The sequence below is a fragment of the Leiobunum rupestre genome, chromosome 1 (assembly GCF_980474605.1).
Source record: "Leiobunum rupestre chromosome 1, qqLeiRupe1.1.hap1, whole genome shotgun sequence".
Classification (NCBI taxonomy): domain Eukaryota; kingdom Metazoa; phylum Arthropoda; class Arachnida; order Opiliones; family Sclerosomatidae; genus Leiobunum; species Leiobunum rupestre.
Genome location: NC_143384.1, coordinates 81480555 through 81504862, shown reverse-complemented (window position 1 = coordinate 81504862; position 24308 = coordinate 81480555). Strand labels below are relative to the sequence as shown.

The 24308-nt window shown below is 38.4% G+C and overlaps 1 protein-coding gene and 1 long non-coding RNA gene across 2 annotated transcripts; both read right to left on the bottom strand.

Moving 5' to 3' along the window:
• Positions 1-702: 702 nt before the first annotated feature.
• On the bottom strand, positions 703-5704 carry LOC149967489 (uncharacterized). Its single transcript, XM_090167620.1, has 3 exons — positions 3922-5704; positions 805-1845; positions 703-739 (listed from the first exon to the last, which is right to left on the bottom strand). Exons 1-3 carry the CDS (start codon positions 5702-5704, stop codon positions 714-716), a joined length of 2850 nt encoding a protein of 949 aa, XP_090023746.1. The 3' UTR covers positions 703-713.
• A 7441-nt stretch (positions 5705-13145) lies between these two features.
• Positions 13146-20909, bottom strand: LOC149967488 (uncharacterized). Its single transcript, XR_016480455.1, has 3 exons — positions 20811-20909; positions 18230-18297; positions 13146-13305 (listed from the first exon to the last, which is right to left on the bottom strand). It is a non-coding gene; the product is annotated as an uncharacterized LOC149967488 (long non-coding RNA).
• Between the last annotated feature and the right edge of the window lie 3399 nt (positions 20910-24308).

Genomic DNA, 24308 nt, shown 5'->3' with positions numbered 1-24308 from the left:
TCTACCATAAATTTCTTATCCAGACGGGATCGTCTTTGTTGAAAGACGAATTCAATGGTCGCTGAGACTTTGAATTGTTCACGTCGTCATCTCTAGGTAGCGGACGCAGACGGTCTATACGAGTACGTATGGATCTTTTCAGGAACATCTCGGCTGGAGAAAACCCCTCGTCGTTAGGAATGCGACGATGAGCTAGTAGAATATTCGCCAGGCGTCTCTGCAAAGATCCTTCCGTGACTTTCTGGAGACCTCGCTTGATTGTACCAACTGCTTTTTCGGCGTGGCCATTTGAAGACGGATGGTAAGGCGCTATCGTCAAATGTTTCACACCGTTCTTCTGCATGAAAGAAACGAACTCATCGCTCGTAAAAGTGGTTCCATTGTCACTCACGAGACATTCTGGAAATCCATAACGAGAAAAGATCTCCGTTAATAGTTCAATGGTACGCTTTGACGTCGACAGTTTGGTTGGAAAAGCTTCAATCCAATTGGAATACGTATCTAAAAATACGAATATCATAGTGTTATCATACGGACCCAAATAGTCAACATGAACTCGTTGCATTGGACGAGTCGTTTCCGGCCAATGTGAGGTACGCTTGTTTGGCATTGGCGCAATTTCTTGGCACTTGGTACATGAAGCCACTAAGTTTTCAACGTCTTTATCAATTGCCGGCCGCCATACAGTTGCTCTTGCCAGTCTCTTGGTTTTACTAACACCGAAATGACCTTCGTGCAGCTCTTTCAGAATGTCATTTCTATATACATATGTGATAAATATACGATTGTTCCAGAAAATTATACCATTCATAGTAGAGAGTTCCAAACGTCGGGAATCAAATGGTTTGATCGCTTCCGGAACAACCTTCGGCCAACCTTCCACGATATACTGACGAAGAAGTGATGCGGTGCTGTCGCTTTCAATAGCGTTGCGGATATCGCCAGCTGTCACTGGACCGGTCTCAATGGATTGCAAAGTCAAAACGTATTCTTGTGGTTCCACAACGGCATCAATCGTGTGTGGAATCGGTAACCTGCTCATAGCATCAGCATTGGCGTTACGATTACCTGGCCGATACTTGATATCGTAATCGTACGCCCCAAGTGTAACTGCCCATCTTTGAATTCGAGCGGCTGTTGTCGTTGGAAACTGTTTATTTGGAGACAAAAGAGTAGTTAGCGGATTATGGTCCGTTAAAAGGGTGAAATGACGGCCCAATATGTATTCTCGAAATCGAGTCACTCCAAATACCAACGCCAACGCTTCCTTTTCTATCTGGCTGTAATTTCTTTCGGCCTTGGTTAAGGTTCTCGAAGCAAAGCTGACTGGTCTGTCGCTTCCGTCTTGTTCGATGTGCGACAATACTGCACCGAGGCCAATAGGTGATGCGTCACACGCTAGTGTAACGGGCTTGCGTAAATCGTAATGAACAAGTACCGAAGATGATGACAAGATTGACTTAGCCCTTTTGAAAGCTTTTTCAGTTGCTTCGTTCCAGCTCCATTCCTTATCGGTGTGGGTCAACAAGTATAATGGTGCTAGGAGAGTTGACATATTAGGAAAAAATTTTGAATAATATGTAATCAAACCCAAAAAGGATCGCAACTCTTGTTGGTTTGTTGGTGTAGGAGCTTCAACGATTGGTTGAACATTCTTCACTGACGGATGTAAGCCAAAGCGATCGAGACGATGTCCTAAGTAGTCGACAGAATCCACCATGAATCGACATTTGTCTCTGCGAAGCTTTATACCGGCTTCTTCTAGCCTGGTAAGAACAAGGCTCAACGTCTCCAAGTGCTGCGTATCGTCTTTTCCGGTCAACAGTAAATCATCTTGAAAGACTGCTATACAGGGTCTTTTTTTTTGCTCGGAAAAGTGTTTTTTTTCAAAAACTATTTATAGTACCGATTTCAAATTTGGAAGGTCAATTCTCTATACCGGGGGACATCAGTTTGAGAAATTTGAGCGTTTTCGGTAATGTTTTTCACCAATTTTGAAAAATTATTTTTCGACCACTAGGTGCGAGATAAAACATTTCTATTATAAAGTTGTAGGCCGTCATCGAAAACCCTTAAAAATTGTTCACTCGACGAAAAACAACTTATTTATCAGTGAAAATTCGAGCTTGAAAAATTTACAAGTTGGTGAAGCCAAATTACGATTGTTTGAAACGATAATTGAAAAGGGAACAAGTCTAATACAAACGTAGTAGAGTTTTCACACTTGAAAAAATGTACACGTTTGGTTTTTAAATGCAGATATTTTATTCACATAAATTTTTACAAAACATTTTCAATAATATCACCATTGGCTGCAACACAGGTTTGTGCGCGGACAATTAAGTTCTCAAACGCTTTCTCTACCATTTCTGGTGTGACGTCTCGGCAAGCACTGATTATTCGTCTAATGAGTTCCTCCCTAGTTTCAATGGGCGTGGCGTATACCTTTGCTTTAACGAATCCCCAGAGAAAATAATCCAGCGGTGTTAGGTCAGGTGACCTTGCTGGCCAATGCACTGGACCATTTCTCCCTATCCACCTTTCAGGAAACTCGTTGTTGAGGTGCTCAGTTACTTGCCGGGAAAAATGCGGAGGGGCGCCATCTTGCTGAAACCACAACTGACGTCTTTCAGCCAATGGAAGGTCGTCGATTGCGTCACTCAGTTCGTTCTGTAGAAAATGTAAATACCTTTGGCCGTTGAGGTTCGTCGGCAGGAAAAAGGGACCAATCAAACGGTTTCCAACAAGTCCAACCCAAACATTGACCCGTTCAAATTGAACCTGGTGATGATATTCAAAACCCCAATGTGGGTTGATGTCAGACCAAAGATGGCTGTTTTGATGATTAAAGGGCCCATCTCTAGAAGATGACGCTTCGTCGGAGAACAAAACATGGCGCAAAAATTGTCTATCTTCTTGGACAGCATTTAGTAACCAGTTGCTAAATTCATAACGTCTTTGATGGTCTCCGTCAATTAGTCCTTGGTGGAGCGTAGCTCTGTATGGGTGATAGCGATTCTTACGAAGAATTTTCCACACACGATTTGCAGAACAACCCAAATCAGCAGCGGCGTTAGCGCAACTGTGACGAGGATATGCCACAAAGTACGCGAGTACATTGTTCTCGAAGTCTAAATCCGGTTGACCCAATCCGCGAAACCTAGGTTGCAAGTTACCAAATTGATTGAAATCGTGAATTTCTCGTCTTACTGTATTTACAGATGGTGCTCCATTTGGATGTCTTTCTGCGAAGATTTCAGTCACTCTTCTAAGGTTTTGCGCTGCTTCTCCATAGTAAATGGCAACTATCTCGGTACGCTCAGCTACTGAATAACGAGGCATTGTTCGAAATATTATCAAACACTGATAATAATCTCCCAAAGTTTTCCTTTAAATACCCAATGCATGTTTAGGATTGACCTATAGCCTCGTGTTTTTTAAATCCGGTCGTTTTTTTAACCAAAGTTTCAACTGGATTAGGTAATTCGGTTTCAATTATCGTTTCAAACAATCGTAATTTGGCTTCACCAACTTGTAAATTTTTCAAGCTCGAATTTTCACTGATAAATAAATTGTTTTTCGTCGAGTGAACAATTTTTAAGGGTTTTCGATGACGGCCTACAACTTTATAATAGAAATTTTTTATCTCGCACCTAGTGGTCGAAAAATAATTTTTCAAAATTGGTGAAAAACATTACCGAAAACGCTCAAATTTCTCAAACTGATGTCCCCCGGTATAGAGAATTGACCTTCCAAATTTGAAATCGGTACTATAAATAGTTTTTGAAAAAAAAACACTTTTCCGAGCAAAAAAAAAAGACCCTGTATATGAAATGTCTCGTAGAATTGCTTCAATCTGCCTCTGGAACACTGCCGAAGCTGATGACACACCAAAAGGTAATCTTGTATAACGAAACAGACCTCTAGACGTGTTGATGACGACCAGTTCCCTCGAATTTCTGTCCAACTTTAACTGGTTATACGCATCCCGAAGATCCAACTTCGTGAACTTCTCGCCTCCGTTAAGAGTCGAAAATAGCTGATCAATCTTGGGCAATGGGTACTGCTCGGTTGCCGTTGCTGGATTTGCAGTAAGTTTGAAATTGCCACATATTCGAATTGATCCATCTGATTTAAGTACAGGAACAATGGGCGCAGCCCATTCGGAAACCTTCACCGGTTCTATGATTCCTAGGTTGAGTAAGCGGTCAAGCTCTTGATTGACTTTGTCTCTGTAGGGAAATGGTACAGAATTTGGTTGGAAAAACCGTGGCTGAACATCGGGCTTCTTGTGTAAATGAACTTCTACGTCTTTAACTAGTCCCAAACCAGGAGAGAATAGGATTGCATGTTGCTCCAAAACATTTTGCAATTTGAAAGTACATTGTGAAGAGTTAAGAATGTTGACAGAGTTAGTATGTTGAAGAGTAATATTTAACTCACGTATCCAATTTCTGCCGATAAGGCTTGTACCATTGTGCGAGACAACCAGCAAGGGCAATTCCTTGACGACTTGATTGCAGGAAACTTTGACGTAAGTATACCCCAGAACAGGAACTTTATCTTCATTGTAGGTGCGAAGAAGTATTCTGGAAGGATGTAGCTTGGGCAAAATACTGTCCCGGAACAAGTCCTTGAATGTTTCATACGACACCAAAGTAAATGCGGCTCCAGAATCTATTTCCATTTTACGATTTACTCCCTGTACCTTCAACTCTTGCATGAACGGTTCTGGTGCTGGTTCCGGTGATGGTATATAGAAAACACTGTACTCGTCTTCTACCTGAGGAATTTCTCGCTTCCGAGATGTCGTACCATCCATATCGGTCGCTGTTGTTTGAATTTCATGCAGTCGATTCTTTCGATAACGACCTTGACGATCTCGAGGAACAGCCGGTTGGCCGTTTTTACTAGCAGACAGACATACCCTCGCCAAATGACCAACTTTTTGACAGTATGAACATACGGTACTTTTGTGGGTACACGTATTGGCTTTGTGACTTGGATGACCGCATCTATAGCATTTGGCATCTGTTCCAGCATGTTGTGGCTGGCTTTGAGCAGTTCTTGGGTTATGACGCCTTCTTGCTCGCTTCGAATCAACCATCTTATGGATACTCTGCTCCGTTGTCGAATTTGCCGAAATAGGTAGTTTTGAGTCCGAGGTAGGTAGTTTTGAATTCATTTCGTGCATGTTCTTGGTAGTGGACTCCATTCTTGAAGCAATTGAAACGGCTTGTTGTAATGTTAAAGTAGCAGGCTCGGTAAGTAATCTGGCTTGTATAGTTTCATCTTGTATACCACTGACCAAACGATCTCTTAACGCATCATCCAGGTTTGCTCCGAAATTACAGTGTTCAGCTAAGCGCTTAAGTTGTGCCATGTAAGTAGAAATTGACTCTCCAGGCTGACGATTACGTCTATTGAAATTATGACGCTCCACAATTTCAGATGGTGGTGGGCAAAAATGACTGCTAAGTGCGGCTTGAAGTTCCGTCAGCGTCTGGTTAGCTGTAGTTGATGGACTGATCAGATTTCGTAGTAATGCATATGTAGTAGGACCCAGTAATGAGAGAAAGGTAGCTTTCTTCTTGGCGGCTTCATCAATCCCGTTAGCGGTAAAGTAGTATTCCATGCGCTCCGAATAAATGGTCCAAGACTCTGCGCTTTCGTCAAATTGCTCGAAACGACCAGTAAGTGCCATCTTGCAATTAGGACACCTGAGAAGGACTGAGCGAACGCGACTTTTAGCAATAGGTTAAAAAGTAAATACCGACTCACGCAGATGATCCCATCCCCGTCGCCATTGAAGTAACTTGTGAGTTAAAGTAATAAAACGTCAGGTTCAATGTTCTAGTATAATTTAATGCTCTTTATGTTTCACGGTACATATTTATACCTAGTCAAAAAAACTAGTTTTATGGAAGTGCGATATAAGAGAAAAAACATGAAATGCAAATATGCATATTTTATAAAAAGTAAATAAATAAACATTGTATCACTAATAATCATGATTAAAATGCTACTCATGATTTAATCATTTTTAATCTTTGTACAGCCAAAGCTACAGATTTAATTTTAATCTAATCTAATCATGATTTAATCATACGAAGGGTTCCTAATAATCATTGGAGTGAACTGCCCCTCGCTTTTTGCTCTCAGGGATGAAATGAGTCTAGCATTTAGTTGCAAGTGCATTAATCGCGGAAAGTGACAAGAGTAAAAGATATAGAAATACTAGCTGACGACTTAAACTACCCCGAAAAAGCACATTTTAACAAGAATAAGTATACATGTATATCTCCATCATCGCTTCAGCTGCTATAAATACTTGATTGTAAATTGCATTATCGGTAAGTTTTCTTCGGCTGACATTCCTCTGTGCTTGGAGGACGCAAGTTTTAGGGAACCAATGATATGATTTTAATATATCCCAAAATGGCAAAGGTCCACTCAAAAATTATGTTATTCCTACGTCTCATTTCCTCCACTATACCATCTCTGAAATCGCACCTGTATAGAATAATATTATAATTTTATCTCGTTTGATTGTCCCAGGACAATCGACTTTTGCGTTTCAGACAGAACTGAACGGATTTCGCGACACGTCAACTTAACGTGGGCACTGTCGGAACGGATCCTCAGATTGAAACTCTACGTCAACCGTATTTTTTTGCCGGTGATTTGAAATTCAACCACTCGTCCGATTTTAATTTTGAAAACAGATTTGGATTCCTTAAAGCTTAAGGTATGTCGTAACTATGCACTTGTAGGTTCGAACGAGGGGCAGGTCACTTCCATTTTGGGTGCGTCTTAATCATAGAAAAATGATTAAATCAGGGTAATCAAGATTAAAAAATCTAATCAAGGTTAGAAAATCTAATCAAGATTTAAACGAGGTTTAATCATTCTAATCATGATCTAATCTTTTTAATCAGGATTTAATCATTAAAACGAGATTTAATCATTCTAATCATGATCTAATATTTTTAATTAGATTTAATCATTTGAATTAGATTTAATCATTTGAATTAGATTTAATAATTTGAATTAGTGTTAATCATTTGAATTAGATTTAATCATTTGAATTAGATTTAATTATTTTAATCACGATTTAATCAATATAATCGGTCGAATCGAGAATTTATCATTAAAATCAAAACTAAAGTACGATTTAATCATACTAATCACGATAGAATTTTTTTAATCAGAATTTAATCATTTTAATCAGGATTTAATCATTTTAAACAGATTTAATCATTTTAATCAGATTTAATCATTTAATCATGATTAAATCAGATTTAAACATTCTAATCACGATTAAATCAGATTTAAACATTCTAATCATGATTAAACGTGATTTAATCAACATAATAGTGATTAAATTGAATTTAATCTTCTGAGGGGTGCGTCGTTAATCAAGGAAGTGACCTGCCCCTCGGGTTCGAATCCCTTCTTCGTGACAAAATTAAATTAATTAATACAGGGCCGGCTCAAGAAATTTTATACACCCGGGCAAGGGGGATTTTTGGCGCCCCTTTTATTTTGAGACTAAATTAAACTACCCCCCTCCCCGGTAAAAAACATAACCATGTCCATGTTATAAATTTACCGTTTTCATAACAATAAATAATCCCTTTAATCACTTTCTCAATACTTTGTGTAAATAAGCAAAATACTAGTCTCAAATCCATGGGTTTAAAAAGAAACTTAGATCATGAAAATATTCTTAACCCCAAACGTACTTCAATACCTAGGGTCCCTCCTACAGGCTACCACTCCTAAAAGCATATTAATTACTCATAAGTATGCCACTAGCATTATTTCTTCACTAACGGTTTGTTTCACAGATATTGCGTCATACATACCCTTCGTAATATTTGATATCATATTTTATGTCATATTTGACGTCATCGAATCTCAAATGCCGATAATACCGTCGCCCAAATAGCTTGGGTGGGGTGCATTTGGCCGACTCCTCATTTGACCGACTTTTCATTTGGCCGACTGCTCATATGTCCGAATGCCCATTTGGCCGACAGCTCATTTGGTCGACTTTTCGGTCGGCCAAATGAGCAGACCATATGGCCGACTACTCATTTGGCCGACTACTCTTTTAGCTGAAATTCTGGTCGGCCAAATGAGCAGCCCGTTTGACCGACTGCTCATTTGTCCGACTACTCATTTGACCGACTGCTCGTTTGACCGACTGCTCGTTTGACCGACTGCTCGTTTGGCCGACTGCTCGTTTGGCCGACTGCTAGTTTGGCCGACTGCTCATTTGACCGACTGCTCATTTGGCCGACTGCTCATTTGGCCGACTGCTCATTTGGCCGACTGCTCATTTGGCCGACTGCTCATTTGGCCGACTGCTCATTTGGCCGACTGCTCATTTGAACGACTGCTCATTTGAACGACTGCTCATTTGAACGACTGCTCATTGGAACGACTGCTCATTTGAACGACTGCTCATTTGAAAGACTGCTCATTTGAACGACTGCTCATTTGAACGACTGCTCATTTGGACGACTGCTCATTTCACTGACTCTTATACTATAGCCTGTCCTTATCTATGTCTTTAGTGTTAGGTTGACTTATAGAACGGGCAATGTATTCTAAGTATTGGCGCCTGACGGCGCCGCGCACTCACTTCGCTCGAGCGCTGGGGGGCCGGACCGGCGCCCCCCCCCCAGCCCCGTTCTTTATAACCAAGCTGGGCCTTCTAAAGCGCGACCTAGAGGACAGTACCTAGCCAAACGCACCTAGTATCGTCTAAATGACATATGAGCAGTCGGCGAAATGAGTAGTCGGCCAAACGAGTAGTCGGCCAAACGAGTAGTCGGCCAAACGAGTAGTCGGCCAAACGAGTAGTCGGCCAAACGAGTAGTCGGCCAAACGAGTAGTCGGCCAAACGAGTAGTCGGCCAAACGAGTAGTCGGCCAAACGAGTAGTCGGCCAAACGAGTAGTCGGCCAAACGAGCAGTCGGCCAAACGAGCAGTCGGCTAAATGAGTAGTCGGAAAAATGAGCAGTCGGTCTAATGCACTGTCCATTTGGCCGACTGCCCATTTGGCCGAATTCTCAGTCGGACAAATGTTCAGTCGGTCAAATGAGCAGTCCATTTGGCCGACTGTCCATATGACCGACTTCTCAGTCGGACAAATGTGCAGTCGGCCAAATGGACAGTCGGCGTAACGTGTATTTTGTGGTCGGCCAAATGAGAAGTCGGCCAAACGAAACTCTCCCAATAGCTTTACGTCTGATAAACCGACGGCCATTATTTTAGTAAACAAACCGGTTTGAACAACCAAGGCTTGGGAGCTAAAATATAGTGTCAAGTTCTGCTAATGTAATTATTTTGCCAATTAATTAAGTTCTCGGAGACTCACGTTCTAAAATAAATTTGCATTGTCAAATAAAAGAAGCAGGTTTATTGGAAAAAATAGTTGAAATTCAGGTTGATATTTTCTGGCGCATCTATAAGGTTGGAGTCTTTGCAGATTCTTTTGAGCCTAGGCCTAACTCTTCTAGGCTTGGTATGGGATTTAATAACGCTGGTGGAATATCCCACTTCGACTACTTATTTCATTTTCGGAAAGTGATCTCTGAACCGAACCGTATTGGCCATTTTCCTTTTATTTTTCTAAACTACTCAGTATTTAACTTCATCCGCACAAACCGAGCGAGTTGATAAATTTCAATAAAGCTACATTGGGCTGACTAAAATTCCGACGCAAAAAATTCCTTCTCAATTTAGAGGTTTTCCATTGGCTTAAATAAATATGTTAGTAGCCAATAGTGTGATTCCCAAAATTACTAGGATGAATAAAAAGGTTAAAATCTAACGTAGTCCACCTTTTTACTGGTTCGTGGTGAAACAAACCGTTAGTGAAGATTTTTGAATGGAATAAAGGTACAGTGGCATACTACTGAGCAATTATGTTACATATGCTTAAAGGTACGTCTCTAAAATATTCATATAAAGACAGGATATAAGCCAAATTCTCTTAAACCAAAGAATAACAAACTTTGTTAGTCCTGATGAACTAGCTCTATAGTCTGTATGAAACGTTTGGCCGGTTTTGGGCCTATTTGATAGAACGCTTTATTGCTTTAACAACTTAATTAAAACAGTATTTGGCGGGATTTTTTTAGGCCTACACTTAAGAAATTTTTTTAAGCTGTCGCTTTCTTTTCTGCTTCAATGGCTTCTCTTGATTTCCTTTTTTTATAATCTTAATTCAATTCAACGTGTCTCTAATTAATATCTATCTAACTAAAACTATTTAACTGAAACTAATAAATGGCTTTCTGCGCGTGCGCTTAAAATAGAAGTGACTAACGCTAACCACGGACACACGACAGATTAAGGGGGAAGAATACAGTAAAAGCCTCTTTTTCGTTCAACGTTTAACAATTACATAATTGAATTATATTTTTATTATTAGGCTGAACCTTCCTCTAGTGCTTAAAATAATTTTGATAATTCTGTTCCTGTTTCTCGGCCTTTTGGAGTCGCACCGGGATCTCCGGTGCCAGCTGTGCCCGTTTTATGTGGACCGCTGTGTTCCCGTCGTTCCCCTTTAGGAGCTCTCTCCAAAGGGTATAACTCTTTACCTACGTAGGTAGGGTGTCGGCTGGAGTTGCTATAGCATCCACTCTTAATCCCACGGCTGTGTGCGAAGTGAGGATTGGTCCACCCATTGCTGCACCTTCTGCTGGGTTGAGTGGTTTGCGTCAAAGGTGCAACCATCAGTAGTAGGGTACTACTACCCGAGGGGCTAACCACTTCCCGTAATCGGTGTTCACCCTAACTGTAATCTTCGGTAATCTTTTGAACTCATTTGTAATCCCGTAATCATTTGTAATTTTCGTACTCATCTGTAATCACGCGTATTCATTGGAATTACCCCGTACTTAATTACTCATCTGTAACAATTTTAAAGATTTGGGTTGCCTGTTTACTCATCGTAATCATTATGTTCTCATCCTAATCATTCTGTACTCATCGTAATCGGTCTGTACTCATCGTTACTCATTATTGATTACGTAATTGGTGTACAGGCAAATTCTTACTGGCTAGCCCCTCGCTGGATTTGTCACCTGTCCGGGCTTGGGGACACTGGCGTAGGGCACTATGATGATAGGCTTCCGGTGGTATGGCCCCTGTTGCTAGGTACACCGGGCTAAAAATTCTGACACCCTTCTATTCTTGTACTATCGCCCAACCACTTTTTCATCTTCATATTATATACCCTGGTTTATAATGAAAATACCAGGAAAATGCTTTATCCGTCAAAACTATGCACCGTAATTTTATGGTTTATTTACTATTGTAAAAAAGTAGTCGCAAAAAACGTTCATCGACGATGTTGGACATTTTGGTTGGTAAAACAGTTTGTATTTCCAATTAGCTAAAGATTTTTCAAATTATGTTATGCTTTCATTAAAATTTTTATAAACAAATCCGATTCTTGGTAAACCAAAAAGGCTCACAACTCAATTTCGGCGCCCCTCTCAAACCGGCGCCCCGGGCAGTTGCCCGGGTTGCCCGGCCCTTGAGCCGCCCTATTATTAATAAACGACGCATTGAAAGAATGTGCAAATACCACTGAAAATGTTCCTTCTATAACTGCTATTAATCCTGCTAAGATCAGTCCACCAGCCGCTTGGGCCGAAGCAGAAAATTTCTGAAGAAACAATTGTGACATGTCAAGTAAATTAAAATTATAAATATCTTTCAAAAATTGTTCAATTTAAATAAGAACTTTTTCTTACAAAGTGAAACATTATTACAAACACTACAAACAGTTACTTTTCAAGAAACCACTAATTCTAAAAAAAAATTCACAAGAGTGACTCAACCGAAATTTTAAAAATCAACGTTTCTTTTAAATGGGCATATATTACAACAAAAACCGTTCTTCGAACTGAAACAAACAGTTTAAAGGTGGTTAAAATTTTAAATGTTACTTGTGTAGGGATGAAAATAAATATAAATATGTGTACCTTTGTGTGCCATATGTGACCAAAACATTGTGATTTGAAGGGCTTAAATGTACTTAAATACTACTACATATAAATTAAAATTAAAATATATCACATGTCCCTTTAAAGCCGCACGTGCGCACCTATAACAAAAAAAATAATATATGATATCTTTAAGGCTGCACCTACAACGACCTCTAAACTGATTTTTTATAATAAGAATAATATTTAAAATACTAGCCAAATAGTTACAAAATTATAAAAATCAGCTAGGCTAATACCCAAAGCACCAGTGGCGACGGAATAGGGGGTCCAGGGGGACATTTTACCCTCCTAGATTTCAGGCGGGGGTACAATCAAAATTGCACCCCTCAAATTTCCCTTACAAAATGTTCATTATTCACATTTTTGTCTATAATTTTCCAAAACTCAAAGAAATAATAAATATATTATACAGGGTGGCTCGATTTGCTCTGAGCGGGTTTTTTTTCTCAAAAACTATTTGAGATATAATTTTGAAATTTTCAGAGTTTAAAAGTCCCTAGATATAACTTGGGCCTAAGGTAGGTGGTGTCTTGGGTATTAGCTTAGCTGATTATCATTATCATATAATAACGTTCAAAATTATATCTGCACAACAGCTGAAAGTTCAACCTAAAAACAAAGAAATTCAAAAGTCGTCTGCTATTTCTTCACATATTTATTTGACGGATATTAACGCGGGATGGCGCTATATTTCCTAAGCTCGAAGCCTATTATATTCAAACAACTTATACTCTATTTAGTGGACTTTAACATAAATTATATATCCCATGTAAAATATTGTTTATAATTGACTGTAATTTGTGTTATTGACCAATTTACAAACTATCTAATCAACACAAGGGGTACCAATAATACCGCTTTTTTTATTTCGACGCTAGCGACATCTATTGAAAAAATGAGTTACTACACGTCGAACCAACATTTCTTTAACTTGAGGTGAGAACTTGCAAACTCAATGCAGTTTCACAAGCTAGGATCGAACTTGGCTCATCTTGTCAAATTTATGTTAAAATTAACTATAGCGTATTTTCATTTCAAATCAATGAAGTATTTTTAGAGTTACCTAATTGTTTTGGAACTAAAGCAGACCAGTAAATTTTGACTCCTTGAAAATATATGAAATATAACTGTTTATTTTGTCGAAATTTTACATTGTCATCTTAAGGAAGAACACAATCGCAATTTCTCAAAATTTCTGGCGGTTCACAGAAAAGATCGCAGGACCTCCTCAGACGTTGCAAAACGCCATCCTCATCTTGCCCAGAAATTGCAGCTGTTTAAATATCAGAGTTATTAGTGGATTTAGTATTAATCCTCTAACGTTGGACGCTAACACGAAAAGTTCATACTCTGCATATAATAAATCAAGAAACGTCAGCTTAGCTATGTGGCTCTATGTCAACTGATAACGCTTGTAAAAGGGACTAAAAAGGCGTTGGAAAAACTAAGTGGTAAAATTGTTGATGCCAAAATTTAGGTATATCAATTCAAAGGTGGCGAGCAGCGTTGCCAAACTCAGTAAAAAAACCAAATCGATCGTGACTTTGAATTTTTTTAAGTGATTTTTGAAAGATTCTGTGACCTATATAGCGTTTTCCATTTGATTGCTTGAGATTCGCTCGGAATCTGTCTCTGACGTCATAGATCTCGCCACAATCGACTGGAGTAAAACCACAAATGGAGCATCAAACTAGCGCTTTGTGGTTTTTCATCTGCTAGTAATTTGAATTTTCGCGTCTTGGTCTGCCATTTTGCCAAAAAATCTAAAAGGAACACACAAAAATTTGCTCCGATCTCGAACCGTTGATCTTCCGAAATTGGCAGATCGTATTTGGGCGATCTCCGAGCACCCGAGAGCAGGTAATGGAACACGGGAAACTTGATCGGAGCAGACGCGAGCACGCAAATGGAACATAAAATGTTTATCAGATCGATTTAGAGTGCTAGAGGGTCGTCAAATGGAAAACGCTATTAATTATTTAATTTTATTCGCGACCGAAACGAGTCTAGGTGGCGTAACGGCGCTAGCGTCTCCGAGGTAGCGCCTATGATCTAGCGTCGGCTGCAGACAAATTAAAAAGTCACAAGTACGTTTTTTCTTAATTAAATTTATCTTATCAAAATATAAGCAAACTTTGCCTAAGCATCATTATTTATAAGGTAAAATTTAAGAATAAAAATGAGGAAAAACTAATAGCGTCTGTTTTAACCGCTACCCGCTACCTATCTAGGTTTCAATGGCGAACCAAAGGCGAGATGATTTGATTATTTTATTGGCTAGCAGCTTACCCATCGAGCACGATTAACAATAAATACATTATTGATTAAAATAGGCTATGAAAATTAGTTGTGTGATTCAGACTACATAATAAACCATCCTCAATCCCAAAATTTAATTTCCGTCCTTGTATTGCCATTATCAACATTTTTTACATTATTTTATATCAATGTTTAGATTTGTTATGGCACGGCCAACTTTGATCTCGCACTATAGCGGCCAACCTACGAGCAGAGGATATCTCTATGAGTTGAGCGCCCCTAGCGGAATATTTTTTTTAGAATAGTTTTTGCATTGAAGCCAATATAAAAAAACCATTGAGTTGGGAATATTAATCTAGAGGTCCAATCAAAACGTCGGATTTCAGTATTTCGCGAAACAAGTTTTTAAAAATAAGAATACTGTCGTCTGCTCCCATCGGCATCCCAAATGACGAGAAAACGTTATCATTCTACCCGTGGCGCCGTCTATCTCTCAATGGTTCGTTCAAATAAGACGCGTTTTCAAGCAAAATATTTTTTTTCTTCAAAATAATGGATGGCGCCACGGGTCATATGATAACGTTTGCTCGTCATTTAAAAGCAGACGGCACATTCGTATTTTTCAAAAACTTGTTTCGCGGGGAGCAGATTTGATTGGATCTCTAGATTAATATTCCCAACTCAATGAAAAAAACTGTATGAGTTCAGCGCCACGATCGTTATAGGTGGAAAATCCTTCCTCACGAAATTTCGGCGAATGGGTTGACCGCTACAGCGCGAGAACAAAGTTGGCCGTGGTTACAGTAACGCTTTACAAAGGAAAGATATACTCGTCGCTGGAAGGTTTAACCCCTATTCGCGACCAAAAACTATGGCTACGCCCTCTTTGGTTCGCCATTGAAACCCCGATATGTAGCGGCTAAAGCAGAAGCCCTTAGTTTTTCCTCATCGTTATTGGTAAATTTGACTTTATAAATAATGATACTTGCATTTTAATATAATTTTTGCATCGTTTGCTTATATTTTGATAAGATTATTTAAGAAAAAACGTTCTTATGAATTCTTAATTATTTTGTGTTCAGTAATTATGTCACCTCTATCGATATTTATTAGCTAACATATTGAATAAACAATTCTTTTATATATTTTGAATTTTTAAGCGCTTTAAAAAAGCAATTATTATCATCAAAGGAACAAAAGTGTGATATTTATCAATATTAGGAAATTTGGTTGATCGAAATATTAGGAAATTTGGTTGAAATTAAAATTTAAGCTTAGGAACGAAACTAAAATGTTTAAATGAGTTATAAGTTTAGGAACAAAATAAAAATGTTTAAATGAGTTATCATCAAAGGAACAAAAGTGTGATATTTTCCAGAATATTAGGAAATTTGGTTTAAAATAAAATTTAAGCTTAGGAATGAAACAGCTGACAGAGAAAATAAACAATTATTTTTTATATTTTTATTTTTATTTTTAAGCGCTTCAAATAACTTGAATGAGATATTTTCGATTTGTATTTGGTTTTATCTTTATAAAAAAACAGTAATCTTTGGTAAACTAAATTATTTATCTCGCTTTCCTGTCTCTACTTGGGTTTAATTAATCTAAGCCTAATTATCAACTGGATTTGTAGCTCGCTCCACTCAAGTCAGCGTTGAAAATTCCGTTTTCGATTTTTGCGACGCCGTAGTTTTATTTAATGGTACTACCCCAAAGGATACGACACATTCGACCACGATTTAATTAGGCATAATTCCGATGTTTATCCATTAATTAACATTTCGACATCCTTTGGCGCTCCTAAAAACCAACTTCTAAGAATCCACAATTTATGTCATAACAATCATTAGGCAAATAAAAGAGTTTTTAAAATCAAATTCATTCCGACTGTCTTGCCCATGTCAGAGCTTGCTGCCATGGGCAAAACAGCTTTAGTAGTATAAAAAAAAGTTGTATGTCCAGTTGTGATAGCCCAAAATTATATATATATTAAATTTACTTGAATTTCATGGAAATGGCCCTTATTATTGGAGATGGCAATGTATCTATCCGATTATTCAAAATAAACGACTTTACTGGAGAGGGTGGTGCCATCTATTAATGGAAGCTAAAATGCAAAATAGCGAAACAATAACGTCGTCAGAGAACCATTTATAATTATTATAATTAGACAACTTAAACAGCACTTAGTGGGCTTTAACCTAAATTATATATCCCATAAAAAATATATTGTAAAAAAATCAGGCCCCTCTTTCCCACTGGGCACTCTGGGCACGTGCTCAGGGTCCCGCGATCGATAGGGCCCCTAGTTCCTGCCAGATCATCAAACGATAACCGATATTTATTCATTTAATGTGACTGTAAAGAAATAAAAATAAATCTAGAGCTTTGCTTATCTACTTTCTTTGTCTATTCTAACAAAATAGTGCTCTGACAAGGTCATAGGGACCCCATTATCCTAATGTGCCCAGGGCCTCCATGGGTTAAAGGCGGCCCTAAAAGAATTACTATTATTTAAGTTATAGTTAAATTTACAAACGAGCCAATCAACGCGAGGGGTACTTTTATGTCCCGCCTTTTGGGTCAAAAAGTAAGCTTAAGTATTTTGTTTTGATTTCGACGCTAGCGACATCTGTTTAAGAAAGAGTTACATAACGTCAAGTCGACACTAGTCTTGCTTTAATGTTTCTTTTACGTCACTGTCTCTTGCCAGACGTACGATAATTATCGTACACGTCGATAATTTCGAGCTAATTTGTAGGACGTACGATATTTTCAAAGGCGTACTAATTTTTTTAATTGGCTGAAAACCAGTTAAAACTGACTTTTAAACATAAGGTTTCCATAAATTCAATTGGGTTATTATTAAGTGTGATTCAAAAAATTAATTTCACAAGATTAATGTCAATATTTCACGCTAAATTCAAATTTACCGCCAGTTTTCACGTGTATGATGTTTTTCTGGAATCGATAATTGTTGTGGGCTCTGGTACGATAATTTGAGTTTGAGGAACTGGCAAAGCTGCTCTTACTTTGACAAGGCAACGAGCGCGTGATGGAGTAGCAAGGAATATAAGTTTTTCTAACGCCCGTGCTAGGATTGTACTAGTCTAAAAAAGCTCGGTGTTTTATTTCTTGGTTTTTGTGATTTTTCCCATTTTATAGAAACTAGGTAATTACTATATTATTATTTGGTTTCTACTCCCATTAGGAGAGGGGTTGACACCCATTGGAAATTATCCCTTTCAGTTAACATAAATCCACCTAGCTGCTGAAGTTTAATTTGCTAAGCAGACACTTTAAAGCAAGTGTCGGCTCGACATGAAGTATTTTTTTAAACAGATGTCGCTAGTGTCAAAATCAAAACAAGATGCTTAAGTTACATTTTGACCCAAAAGGCGGGACATAAAAGTACCCCTCGCGTTGATTGACTCCTTTGTAAATTGGACAATAACTTTAATTACAGTATTTTTTTACAATATATTTTATATGGGATATATAATTTAAGTGAAAGTCCACTAAGTAGGGTATAAGCTGTCTAATTATAATAATTATAAATGGTTCTCTGACGACGTTATGGTTTCGCTATTTTAAATTTTGCCATTAATAGATGGCACCACACCCTCCAGTAAAGTAATTTTTTTGAAGAATCGGATAGATTCATTGCCATCTCTAATAACAAAGGCCATATCATAATGGATGTGGCAATGATAGAGCCGACAGTTGCTTTAAAGAGTTCCACAAGTGGGAGAAACACTCGTCCCCTCTCTGACAATCTGGACGTTAGTTTCGATATTTCCCGCCAACGGAGAGTGGCGCTTCAGACCAGACGCATTTTGGGATTGAGCGCATGTTTCTCCCCCTCGCGAGCCTGGGTCAGCCCTTTAAGCTTGAAGCGAGTACTAGATACAGGACAAGTTGGAAACACCAATTACCTGAGTAAACATTAAGAATCATCACCGCAAAAAGGGCAAAGAAAATGCAGGTACTTGCGAATTTCATTCTGAAATAAAAACAATGGATACTGCACAATTATAGAGAAAATAAGGGTTGAAAAGAGTGCTTTCTATTCAAATATTGAAAAAAACTGCTAACTGTCATGGCGGCCACGGTGAACACTACAGCTGTGACGTCACACGTTTTAAAAAAACGTATCAAACGAAAGCATGTATCAGGTAGAGTAGGACACACTAGGTGGTTTCTTTTCGCCTGTTCTCGAACTAAAAGAGTACTCTTTTTACCCTAAAATGTTTAATTCGGCTGTTCCGGGGATGAGAATTACTCCGGCTCATAAACTATTCGCTTGTTCCTCTCTTCTGTAAAGGAGAAAATCGGATTTTGTCGTCTGCTAGCCAGAATTTATCTGCTAAAAAGGCCACAGGCAGCCATTGTGGAAAATGTTTTTACTCCTTATCAACAAGCGAAAAGAAACCACCTACTAAGTAAATTGATGATGTCTATACGAACATTAGATTCTCAAACCTATTTGAGAATTCTATCCATAATTCACAAATAGGTTTTATAGAAATCTCAATATACTAAAAGGGGTAAATATATATCTAGGAAAATTACTAATGGTGCTCATAATAGAATAACGGTTTTAAATATATTTTAAATTAAAGGGAATATAACCTTAGCAGGGAGATCTTACTTCCGCTAATACTAACTCGTAGCGCGTTGTATAACATATAATATATAATAACAGAAGTTTATAATATCTATCTAACGAGAGAAAAATCTATTTAATCATAGAAATGAAACATGTATCTTCGCGGGCTCGACGCTAATTCCATTGACAGCGAATTTTCCGAGGGGTCGGACATTCACCAAAAATGTGTACGGGATTTTGAAATCCGGGATTTTAAAATTTCTTGTTGGATTTTGGATTTGTTAACTTGTGTACCGAATTTCGAGATTTCGAGTCGAATTTCGGGATTTCGAGATTTCGTGCCGGATTTCCGGATTTCTTGCCGGCTTTCGAGATTTAGAGATTTACAGTCGTATTTCTGGCCGGATTTCGAGATTTCGTGTCGGATTTCGGGATTTCTTGCCGGCTTTCGAGATTTCGTGTCAGATTACCGAATTTTTTGCCGGATTTCGAGATTTCGTGTCGGATTTAGGGATTTCGTGTAAGATTTCGGGATTTGTGCCGGATTTCGAGATTTCGAGTCGAATTTCGGGATTTCGAGATTTCGTGTCGGATTTCGGGATTTCTTGCCGGCTTTCGAGATTTAGAGATTTACAGTCGTATTTCTGGCCGGATTTCGAGATTTCGTGTCGGATTTCGGGATTTCTTGCCGGCTTTCGAGATTTCGTGTCAGATTACCGAATTTTTTGCCGGATTTCGAGATTTCGTGTCGGATTTAGGGATTTCGTGTAAGATTTCGGGATTTGTGCCGGATTTCGAGATTTCGAGTCGGATTTCGGGATTTCGAGATTTCGTGCCGGATTTCGGGATTTCTTGCCGGCTTTCGAGATTTCGTGTCAGATTACCGAATTTTTTGCCGGATTTCGAGATTTCGTGTCGGATTTAGGGATTTCGTGTAAGATTTCGGGATTTGTGCCGGATTTCGAGATTTCGAGTCGGATTTCGGGATTTCGAGATTTCGTGCCGGATTTCGGGATTTCTTGCCGGCTTTCGAGATTTCGTGTCAGATTACCGAATTTTTTGCCGGATTTCGAGATTTCGTGTCGGATTTAGGGATTTCGTGTAAGATTTCGGGATTTGTGCCGGATTTCGAGATTTCGAGTCGGATTTCGGGATTTCGAGATTTCGTGCCGGATTTCCGGATTTCTTGCCGGCTTTCGAGATTTCGAGATTTAGAGTCGTATTTCTGGCCGAATTTAGAGATTTTGAAAAATCTCCGGATTTGGAAGAAATCCAGGCTAAATTTCGGATTTCTTGGAAAGTGTATGGGATTTCTGTGAATGTCTGACCCTTCGGAATTTTCCGGCAAACTGCGCGTATTACATTACTTTTGGTATGCACGTAAAATGTTAAAATTACACGGTTTAGGAATATGTAGTAAACAAATTTAAGAGACAAGATACTTCATGACTGGTATATAAAACTAATTTAATATGTATAAAAATACATAAGTCTGACATATTAAATTAGTTTTATATACCAGTCATGAAGTATCTCTTAAATTAGTTTAAATTTATAATTCTGTTTTAACCATGACTTTAAATAATTTTAAAATATATGATGTAGTAATTAATAAATTATTTATTTCTGTAATAGTTTTAGAAACTAATTTTTAAGATGAATTTCGTTCCGTACAATGTTCTCTTCACAAAAAGCATTTTGACAAACCAGCGAGAGCCGGCGAAAGTGCACGTCAAGAGAGATTAATACGACATAAATTTCATATTATGTTAAATGGTTTAATATCGCAATAACTAAATTGGAATATAGAACTTGAGTCTGATGTATATGGTTTTTAAGGCTAATTTGATTTACAGTGATACGGTATGAATGTTAACATACATAAAACATTTCCGCATTTTACTTACTTTGGTTGTGTTTCACGTGTTCCTAACGAGAACGAAATGCGAAAAAATACTTAACAGGAGCGCTGTTAAATGCGAAACGTCTCCCAAAATGATGACCTCGAACGGCGTAAGAGAAAACCCAAAGCTGTTCCGTGTTGAGAAATAAGATAAAACGAAATTTAATAGTGGACTTATTGATATGTCGTTTTTACTAAATACCTGTAGTATCATAGGTCTATAACTTATAAGTATGAAACCATCGTTTCTGTATACACGTTTATATTTTTCATATTTATGTTTAACTAACAACTTTCGATGCGAATAAAGCGGGCGCTGGTGACGTTTTATCTCCCCCCTCTCGGGGGGGGGGGAATATGCCTTTCTATAAAGCTAGGAGCAACAAACACAGCACCCCAAACAAGGAGACCGCAACCCTTCAAAAGTCGTGCATTTTCTTGTGTACAGTTTTCATTGGTTTGACGCTTTAGCGCCTGCTGCGGTCGGAAGGGGAAAATTCGGAAATCATCTTCCCCCTTTCCGTAAAACAATCAGCGTAAAGGCTCGTCCAATGAAATTCGTACACAACACGGCGTTAGAGTGTCTAAAGGCTAGCTGCGTTCTCCTTGTGTTTGTTGCTCCTAGCTAGAAAGTAACAATGGTATTCTGGTTTTGATGTTACTGCTGCGTCACGGCTGACGTAACGAACTATCGATGACGTTTCACTACGAAAAGCCCTGGACATAATGCTAAATTTGACGAGGGACCCTGTTTTTAAGCATAAACTGAACTGAACTATTTCGTAACAAATAAGCTACATAAAAACCAGTTCAGCAAGCGTAACTTCTTTTATAGAAAGGCCTATGCCCCGCGGAAGGTCCCAACTAGACCCTGATGCCGCCGAAATCGATCTTTGTATGCGCCGCCGCCGCCGCCGATGTTTTCCCGGCGCGCCGCTGATGGTTTAAAATAATTTAAAACTTCGCGGCGTCGAGGTCTAGTCTCAACATGGTCATTCTCGCTAAGTTGAAATCAGTATATAATTGTTAAAATGTAATAAAGAGTCATACTAATGATTTATAGACTTTTAATAGTACCGTAGTTACAAAAAAACTTCCTCAAAGTGATATAGAAATATTTCTGGGAACCGGTCCGGCTGCTTGGCAAGATTTTTACGCCTGTGAGAAAACGGAGGTGACGATAAAATAAATATCAAGTTAGAAGGTCAAAGGAAGAATATATATATGTTTCTACTTCGAGAGAATGACCAGAGATCCTGCGCGTATAGAGACTCCCAATACCCCCAGCAACCCTCTATTTCTTTGTCGACGGTGGCGCCCCTCGACGTCTTGGAGAAAGCTATTGCGATGCCATAAGCAAAAAATGGGTATCCCGGCCGAGCGGCGGCGCTGATTCTTTAATTTTTCTTGACGCGTTTTCTTGAGAATTTCAAGTCTCTATAAGCGCAGAGACTAGCAGGATCTCTGGAATGACTATGTTGAGCGTTACCCCTTAAAAAAAAATTCGACCGTGTTGCTCGCGAATTATCCCAACATGACTATGTAGTATAAATCGATATAAATAAATACGTTCTTGGTCAGTGCTAAACTATAACACCGAACAAGCACACAAACAATCTTGTATTATGGAAGAGATGGTATTTAAAAATGCTTTTTTTTCATCAACAAAATATACAAGGGCTGTTCGGATCTGAGAAGAACGCGTGATAAGATAATGTTTCAGAAAATGAGCTATGAATTCTATTAGCCTTTTCCAAGAACATAGAGCCACCTAGCGGTCAAAGGAAAAGCGGCATTTTTATTTGCAAATCATACTTATTTATAATGACAAAAACATGTGATTACGGTACGAAAATCCGGTATCTAAGCGAACTTCTCGTGTTGACCGCTAGGTGGCTCTATGATAATTTATAAGTCTAATTCGCCCGCCTTCTACCTTAAAGGAACGAAGCGTTCTTATTCACGACTTAAATGGCGAAATGTTTGTCATTGTCTATCGTCATACATTCGAATGAAATTTTGTCACTAGTTAGAACCTTGACAAAGACCGACTTTTTTAAATTCGAATATGGTTACTGAAAGTATTTTTGGTCAAGGGTTTTGTTATATACGAAGGGTAATCACTAAGAAAAATTGCTTATCACTAAATATTTACATTATTCCTCCTGATTTCTACTGATTACGGTGATTAAAGTGAGTACCATTATATCTAATCTATAATGTTACTTTTATCTCGAATTCCAATGATTACCTTTGATTCCCTGTGATTTATCTCAAATACCGGGGAATCCCGATGATTACCTTTAATTTCCTGTGATTTATCTCAAATACCGGTGAATCCCGATGATTACCTTTAATTCCCTGTGATTTATCTCAAATACCGGTGAATCCCGATGTTTACCTTTAGTTCCCTGTGATTTATCTTAAATACCGGTGAATCCCGATGATTACCTTTAATTCTCTGTGATTCATCTCAAATACCGGTGAATCCTGATGATAACCTTTAATTCCCTGTTATTTATCTTAAATACCGGTGAATCCCGATGATTACCTTGATTCACTGTGAGTTAACTCAAATACCGGTGAATACCGATGATAACCTTTAATTCCCTGTGATTTATCTCAAATACCGGTGAATCCCGATGATTACCCTTTAATTCCCTGTTATTTATCTCAAATACCGGTGAATACCAATGATTACCTTGATTCCTTGTGAGTTATCTCAAATACCGGTAAATACCGATGATTACCTTTGATTCCCTGTTATTTATCTCAACTACCGTTGAATCCGGATGATAACCTTTAATTCCCCGTGATTTATCTCAAATACCGGTGAATCCCGATGATTACCCTTTAATTCCCTGTTATTTATCTCAAATACCGGTGAATACCAATGATTACCTTGATTCCTTGTGAGTTATCTCAAATACCGGTAAATACCGATGATTACCTTTGATTCCCTGTTATTTATCTCAACTACCGTTGAATCCGGATGATAACCTTTAATTCCCCGTGATTTATCTCAAATACCGGTGAATCCCGATAATTACCTTTAATTCCCTGTGATTTATCATCTCAAATACCGGTGAATCCCGATGATTACCTTTAATTCCCTGTTATTTATCTCAACTACCGGTGAATCCAGATGATTACCTTGATTCCCTGTGAGTTATCTCAAATAACGGTGAATACCGATGATTACCTTTGATTCCCTGTTATTTATCTCAAATACCGGGGAATCCAGATGATTACCTTGATTCCCTGTGAGTTATCTCAAATAACGGTGAATACCGATGATTACCTTTGATTCCCAGTGATTTATCTCAAATACCGGGGAATCCCGATGATTACCTTTAATTTCCTGTGATATATCTCAAATACCGGTGAATCCCGATGATTACCTTTAATTCCCTGTGATTTATCTCAAATACCGGTGAATCCCGATAATTAACTTTAATTCCCTGTGATTTATCTCAAAAACCGGTGAATCCCGATGTTTACC

Excerpts from the sequence above, each read along its gene's own strand:
- LOC149967489 (XM_090167620.1), bottom strand. The coding sequence starts at position 5,704 with ATGGCACTTACTGGTCGTTTCGAGCAATTTGACGAAAGCGCAGAGTCT. Across the intron at positions 1,846-3,921 it reads CGTCATCAACACGTCTAGAG|CAGTCTTTCAAGATGATTTA; the intron begins GTCTGTTTCGTT and ends GACCCTGTATAG. Across the intron at positions 740-804 it reads GGAACTCTCTACTATGAATG|CTGCACGAAGGTCATTTCGG; the intron begins GTATAATTTTCT and ends ATTCTGAAAGAG.